General features: G+C 35.7%; 1 protein-coding gene across 1 annotated transcript in view; it reads right to left on the reverse strand.

The window, feature by feature from the left end:
- SPIDR (scaffold protein involved in DNA repair) overlaps window positions 1-8,297 on the reverse strand; it is a 737,299-nt gene that overhangs the window by 528,279 nt on the left and 200,723 nt on the right. Inside the window, 1 exon segment of the mRNA XM_042782083.1 lies at window positions 2,366-2,585. Within this exon segment, the coding sequence (XP_042638017.1) occupies window positions 2,366-2,585 (220 nt within the window).

The raw sequence follows: 8,297 nt of genomic DNA on the forward strand, positions 1-8,297 counted from the left end.
AGAACAATCATGGGAGAAGGAAGGGCTGCGTATGCATAGGGAGACAGCTCAGGGGGCAGGAGAGTATGGAGGGATGGACACTGGGAAGTGGTAACTATGGGGAGGAAGTGGGAGGGGAGCTGTTGCATTGTGGTAAACTATGGTCAATTACATGAGACAAAGTATATGTGAACTGCTGTATGGAAAGTGAATTTGCTCTGTAAATCTTCACCCAAATCACAATTTAAAAAAAAAAGGACATTTCAGTTAAGTACTTTTTATATTTAAAATAGCTTTGTTTTATCATCTAGATATAAAGTTTATACAGAACAAGGTTTTATTCTATTTTAACACTTACTACATTATTACTTCAAATTATCAAACTTATTATCTTTAACATAGGTATTTAGAATATTTACTTACATTTTATATACCAATATAGGCAGACATAAAGCTTACTGTACCTTTAATTGCATGGAAACATAATACTTTTGTTAAAATTTTTCAAACAACAGCCAAATCAAGCCATTTAATTAATTGCTGAATCTGGTATCCTTCCCCTTGCTCTGTACATGATACTTCAGATCCATTTACTTTTCCAAATCTAATCATAGCTTTGCACACAAAGTAACCATCAACCTCAACCTGACTTTTAAACAAGGTGTACGTGTCAAACTATGGCACTTCCTTTTGCCCCAAATGCCATATCTCACCTTAATCACAGTTAATTTAACTGTGGTAGACTGCTGTAGCCTAAACACTTTTCCCCTTCCTAAAGTTGCCAAAATATGTAAAGATTGGGTAGACAATCCCTCCTAACAATAAGACTTCCTAGTTACCATACAATAGTGCCAAATGTACCCCCAAAATTACTAGACTGTAAAAATAACTCCATAAAGTCTTTATACAATAAACCAAAACCAAACTCACTGCCATGGATTTGGATCCCACTCATAGTGACCCCTCCATGGCATGGTGAAAACTCCTGTGATGATGTCCAGCTGATTGTTTAATGACATCCAAGCCTTGTCATTCATCCAATAGCATGTGGGGTCTTAAAGGCTTATAAATTAACAAGCAGGTTTCTATAATCATGACCAAATCCTTGAGGAAGTAGAGTTACTCCTTTTTTTTTTTTTGAACACTAGTAAGTGATCAGAACCTATTAAGATGGATCTCAAAAACAACTTACCCTGAAGTTGAGGCTCCTAGCTTAAACAAGGTAAAGAGAAAGCCCACACGAAAGAAAAGTACTCTTTAGTGTGATCACAGAATTCCCAAAGGAATTCTTGATCAAAAGGGGGAAATGGAGAAAACATCCAAAAACTTAAGGCACTTGACAGGAATAGGGCTTTTCAAATTTCATAGTAGGCCAAATTCGTTTTTCTTACTCTGATACTTATTTTTGGTTTACATGTGATAGGATGGAAAATTTTATAAAACACCATACAGGTTAGAGTCAGGTAAGGCTGAAGAATGTGGTTTTGTCAGAATCCTGGTATGTACAGGTATTAAGCATATGACTTTAGAGGTTGGCTGATTCTCAAAAAACACCCCTTTTTGCTCCTTCTCAAAATAAAACAAAGAAAAAAAAGTTTTTTCTAAGCTGTGCCTGGGTGCCCTGTACTTTTCCATAACCTTGTTCTAACTCGCCTCTAAGCTCTGTAAATGTCAGCCAATCACAAACATTTTAGCTGCACACTTATCTTTATAAGCCTCTGTAAATACACAGTTCTCTGGGACACACCGCCAAGGCTGTTTGGCTTTTTGTTTGACCATTTTGCAAAACCTCTTTCTGTCCCTAATAGAACTCCTTTTTTTTTTTTCCTTTTCTTTTCTTTTTTCACTTTAAACAGACTTGTAGCGTTTCCACTATGATAAAGTTAACATATCATTCAGAAGAAAACAGTACCCTTGAAAATAATTTCTGATTCATTAATGACCATTTATGCTCCAAGTTCAAACCATATTGTGACTTAATTTATGCTTTTTATTCCTACCCTTAAAGTGACTTGCAAAGAAATATTAAATTAATGTGCATTATCCTATTAGCACATAATATTTCTTTTTAAAAAAATTTTTTTCTAGGAAAGGTAAAAATAAAATCAGCTGGAACAGCTGGATTTTATAAGAACACAACATTTAGCCAGGAATTCTGGCATAGTTAGTTTTTCTCCTCAAATTATCAAAAATCTTCTGCCAGAAGTACAAACATGCCATCAGAGACCAATCAGTGCTTCTGCTACAGAAGATTTAAGTCAAGACTTGGCTTCCTTCACTTGGGACTTCTCTATAATAAAGTGACAAACATGTTACTGTTAACAACCTCTTTTCTTATAAAACAACTGACAATAAGTAATAGCCAGAGTGAGTTCTTTGCACTCACCAGGGAGGGTAGATGTGCACAATGTCCTGGGGATGTCCTTTAAGGTGGTCTGCAGTCTCTTTGGTAAAGAGAACCCTCAGGCAGTTCCTGGGGCTGGGAAACACAGCAAGAGAAGGGCTACTGCCTTGTAGCCCCTCTAACTGCTCACAAATGGCCACTTGCATGGTGCATTCCTCATGTAGCTCCAGAATTTTCACAACTAATACACCAGAATTTCTACCTATAAGTTGAAGAAAAGAATAAAAGAAAAATTAATTCAAAAAACATATGGCTCATGTGTGATTAAAATGTCAGGGAAAAAAAGCCTATGTTCAGAAAGCTTTCTTCACATGGAGAAAATGGTCTACACACTTTGAGAAAGAAAAATACAGACTCAATAATTACCATACTCATTGATTGTAACATCTTTCTTTAATCAAAATAGGCCTGGCATATTGCATTTAATACATGCATTTTAAGAAAGAGCAAACAATTGGTCATTCTACAAATCATAAAGACATAGATTTACATTTACATAAAACTCAGATCCATCATGTCCCATCCCCCTTAATTTTTATTGATTTGGGTGAAAGTTTACAGAGCAAATTAATTTTCCATACAGCAGTTCATATACATTTTGTTTCATGACATTGATTGCAACTCTCTACAATGTAACAGCTCTCTTCCCACTTCCTCTCTATAGTTACCTCTTCCCTGCATCCTTCTATCCCATGCACTCCCATCTCTGAGCTATCTCCCTGTGCAAATACTACCCTTCTGTTCTGCCATGACTGATCACTCCAAGGAGTGTATCGGCCTGATGTAAATGTTTACTCTATATACCTTTCTATTGTTTGGCTGGAAGCCACAAGAGTGAGTTCAATTCCAGACCTGAAGGGTAACTAGAAGCCATAGTCTCAGGGGTCTCACCAGGGTCTATCAGACCAGCAAACCTGGACTTTTTTTTATGACTTTGAGTTTTGTTCCACATTGTTCTCCCACTCTACCCAGGATCTCCTGAACTGATCCCTTTTCGAGTGGTGGACAGTAGTAGCCAGGCACCATCTAGTTCTTCTGGTTTCATTGTCACAGACCCATCATTTTACAAAGCATATATTTACTTCAAAATGTAAACCCTTGAAGGATACACAGAAAATTCATATAGTTACGGCCTCTAAGGTGAGACAAAGTAGAATAGAACTAAGAAGGAGAACCAAGGGGACTTCAAATTTATGTTATATTCTACTTCTATATAAATGTTTCTCTAAAATACGTGGAGGAAAAAGACAAAAGAATATCATGTTATTATTTCTAGATAGTAAGTATACTTATGTTTTTCTGTTTTTTTAAATTAAAAAAATAAAAAATAGATAACAGAAGTTAAGAATCTAGCATAGTGCCTTGGTAATAATAATAATAATATCAAGCTAGTTATCATCGTATCAAGTACAACTCAGGGTGACCCTCATGTGGGTCCATAGAGTTTTCAATGGCTGATTTTTGGGAAGTACAGAGCCAGGCCTTTGTTCTGAGGCACTTCTGGGTGCACTCAATTCTCCAATATTTTCATTAGCAGCTGAGTGAGTTAACTGTTTGAACTACTCAGGACGTCTTGCTAATAACAAACACTCACTAAATATGACTTTCTTTACCACCTTGGTTTACTGGTTAACAATAAATAATAAAAAATAATATTTAAAGAATTCTTATACAGTTTTCATTTCCATTCTATTTCCTTCTCTCATTCACTGTTTCTTCATTCATTTCCCACTCTACCCCAAATATTCCATGTCTCTTTGTCTAAATGCCAATAATATGTGTCCCCACATTAAGCAAGGCCACCACACCTCTACAGAATATCATCTTGTTACTGTTTCTTAAGGTAAAGAAGGAAAAGATATGGGAAAATTTAGACTTGGATGAAGGTTTAAGAATATAAACAAGCACAAATGCTTGCCACTAGTCTACAGGAATAGGTGGGCTTGAACCGCTGACCTTTTAGTTAACATCTCAATGGTTTAACCACTGCACCACCAGAGCTCCTTAAAAAATACTAATAAAGAGATAGAAACTGTAAAAAAGAATCAAATAGAATTAGTGGACATGATAAGTAAAAAACATCCAGAGGGCAACAACAGCAAATTTGAGCTGCCAGAAGAAACAATTAGTGAATGTTAAGATAGGACAACTGACATTATCAAGCCTTAGGAGCAAAAAGAATGAAGAAATGTGAACAGAGCCTGAAGAATTTGTGGGATAGCATCAAGAAAACCAACAAATGAATCGTGGGAGTTCCAGAAGAGACAAAGGGAAAGAAAGAATATTTGAAGAAATAATAGATGAAAACTTACTACATTTGACTAAAGACATTAATCTACACATAGAAAATCTCAACAAACTTCAAGAAGGATAAAGGATAAACACTGAGACACATTATAATCAAACTGTCAAAAACCAAACATAAAGATAGAATCTTAAAAGCAGCAAGAGAGAATGAATTGTCACATACAAGAGGTCCTCAATGAGAGTAAGTGTCAATTTTTCCTCACAAACCATGAAGGCCAGAGACAGTGAATGATACAGTTAAAATGGTGAAAAAATAAAGAACTGTCAACTAAGAATTCTACATCTGGCAAAATTGTCATTCATAAATTAAAGCAAATTAAGAAATTCCCAGATAAACAAAAAACTGAGGAGAGTTAGTACCACAAATCTGTTCCACAAGATATGCTAAAGAGTCTCAAGATATGCTAAAGAGTCCTTTAAATGAGAGACATCAGTGAAATTTCTCAAGATAAAGGGCATTCATGAAAAACCCAGAAATTAAAATCATGCTTTGCAGGGAAAGTACTCATCTTAAGATCAGTAAGTAAGAAGACAAGTATACCCTCTATCACCACTACTATTCAACATTGTACTGGAAGTTCTAGTCAAAGTAATTATGCAGAAAAAAGAAATAAAAAGCACCCAAAGAGAAAAGAAGTAAAACTCTCTATTCAGATTTCATAACTCTCCATATAGAAATTCTATAGATAGAAGGAGCTCTGGTGGCATAGTGCCTAAGGCATTTGACTGCTAACCAGAAGGCTGGTGGTTCAAACCCACCATCCAGTCCTCGGAAGGAAGGTTGGGCAATCTACTTCCGTAGTGATACTTCCTCAGAAACCCAAGGAGGGGTCGCTATTAGTCGGATTCGACTTGACAGCGGTGCATATACATAGAAAATACCAGACACAGTAGGAGAGAGATCCAACAGATATACTAACTTAGGACCATAGCATTGGGAGAAACCAGACTCAACTGGCACAACAAAATACATAAAAATTTTGTTCCACAACCTACATTACTGAGTAGTGACTGGGGTCTTAAAAGCTTTCAAGTGGCCATCTAAGATGCAGCTAATAGTCTCCTATCATCAGAAGTGAAGAAAAGTGCATTTGGAAACAATCAGCCCTAGGACATAATGGACCTCAAAATCAGAAGATCTAGATGGTCCCCAGCTAACAATGCCAATCACTCAGATAAGGGATCAAAACTGGAGATCCTGGATAGAGTGGTAGGAAAAATGTAGAACAAAATCCAAAACCACAAAAATGACCAGAGTTACTTGGATGGAGTCTGGTGGGACCCCCAATACTATGGCCCTGGGATACACTTCCGGCTTGGAATAAAACCCATTTCCAGTGGCTGGCTCTCAGCTCAATAGTAAATAAGATGTACACTTAGACTACTCAACCCAGGCTGACACACCCACATACTCTAGGAAGATACATCCCTTGGAGCAATCAGCCACAGGGCACCAGAGGGGCAATATTCGCAAGGAGGAGAAGCAGGACATACAGGAGTGTATAACTATGAAGGGCACTGGGTGTGGGGGGTACGAGAAGGGATAGGAGGTGAGTGGGTTATGGTTGGGGATGATAATTGGGTAGTGAAACCAAATGTACATGAAACATTGGATGTAAAACAAATTCTGCTCTGTAAATTTGCACCTAAAGCATAATAATAATAATAATAATAATAATAATTATATATATATATATATATATATATAAAATATATATTTATATATATATATATATAAGAAAATACCAAAGAATTCACAAGGAAGCAAGCTCCCAAGGAAGCAACTAGAGCTAATAAATGATTCTGCAAAGTCATAGGTCACAAAACAATCAACACAGAAAAATCAGTTGTCTTTTTGTACATCAGCAGTGAATGAGCTGAAAAGGAAATTCATAAAGCAATTCTACTTACAATAATACCCAAAAGAATAAAATACCTAAGAATAAATTTAACTAGGGAGTTAAAAGATTTGTACATTTGAAAATTATAAAACATTGCTCAAAGAAACTAAAGAAGACCTAAATAATGGAAAGATATCCTATGCTCATGGGTTGAAAGATTCAGTATTGTTAAGATGTCAATATTACCCAACACAATCCTTATTAAAATTCCAACAGCCTTTTTTGCAGAAATAGAAAAGCCAATCCTAAGATTCATATGGAATTTCAAGTGACCCCAAATAGTGAAAATAATCTTGAAAAAGAACAAAGCAGGACTCATACTTGTCTATTTTAACTCATACTAAAAGCTTCAGTAATCTAAATAGCCTGAAACTGATGTAAGTGTAGATATACAGAACAATGGAACAGAACTGAGAGTTCAGAAACAAACTATACATCTATGGCCAACTGATATCCAACAAAGGTATCAAGTCCATGCAATAGGGAATGCACACTCTCTTTAATAACCAGTACTAGGACAACTGGATATCCACATAAAATAGAATAAAGTTGGACTGATATCTCATATCATATATGAAAAAAATATAAGAACTAAAATCATAAAAATCTTAAAAAAAACTTCAAAAACTTGTTTTTGACAATGGATTATTAGAGATGGCACCAAAAGCAGCAGCAAAAAAAAAAAAAGATAAATTGGAGTTCACCAAAATGTAAACTTTTATGCATCAAGGACAAAATACAAAATGGGAAATAATAATTGGGAACCACATATCTGACAAGAATTTAATATTAAGAACTTGTGCCTAAGGCACTTGACTGCTAACCAGAAGGCTGGTGGTTCAAACCCACCAGCCACTCCTTGGAAGGAAGACGGGGCAATCTACTTCCGTAGTAATACTGCCTCAGAAACCCAAGAAGGGGTTGCTATGAGTTGGATCCGACTCAATGGCATTTAACAACAATAATTCAACAACAAAAAGATTAAACTCAATTAAAAAACAGAATAGTTTTTTGTTAAATATTTGTTTATGCAAATATTGACCAGATAGTAATTTGGGACAACCCCCCTACCACCACCACCAATATTATTACTAACTCTATTTTCACAGATAAACCAATATAATAACCCATCCTAGATCTTACTTCAAAATACACATCCCTACTTTTCACCAAAACTTATACTTTTTCTCTCCTTCAGTGCAAATCATCAACAAGTGCCCACTGGTTTATTTATTTATTTTTTCTCCTCACATTTCACTCAGCATGTATCTGTGTGTACATACACACAGACACATGTAGACATACACATGAAAGAAGCAGGGGTCACAGATGGGCATCAGGGAGTTCAAAGTTCATTTGCTTCTCATACTGACAGGATCTCTATCCTTCATAAATACTCTGACATGGATTAGTTTCAGTCATAATTATGATAATTTGTTTTGCACCTACTATAAATTACAATGCTATAATCATTTCACACTTCACTATTTTTAAAAAGCTATTGTGGCTTATTTTTTCCCCAAAATAATATTATCACCCCAACATCAAAATAATTCTGTCTCTAAATTATCATTCTAGAATCACTTCACATTTTACTGTTTTTAAAAAGGTATTTGGTGTCTTTCTTTCCCCCCTAAAAATAATGCATGTATTCAGTATTATACTGTTGTTGTTGTTTGCCGTCGAGTCGGCCCCGACTCATAGCG

Source organism: Orycteropus afer, unplaced genomic scaffold, assembly GCF_000298275.1.
Source record: "Orycteropus afer afer isolate SDZICR_OR568_19922 unplaced genomic scaffold, OryAfe1.0 scaffold00236, whole genome shotgun sequence".
NCBI classification, from domain to species: domain Eukaryota; kingdom Metazoa; phylum Chordata; class Mammalia; order Tubulidentata; family Orycteropodidae; genus Orycteropus; species Orycteropus afer.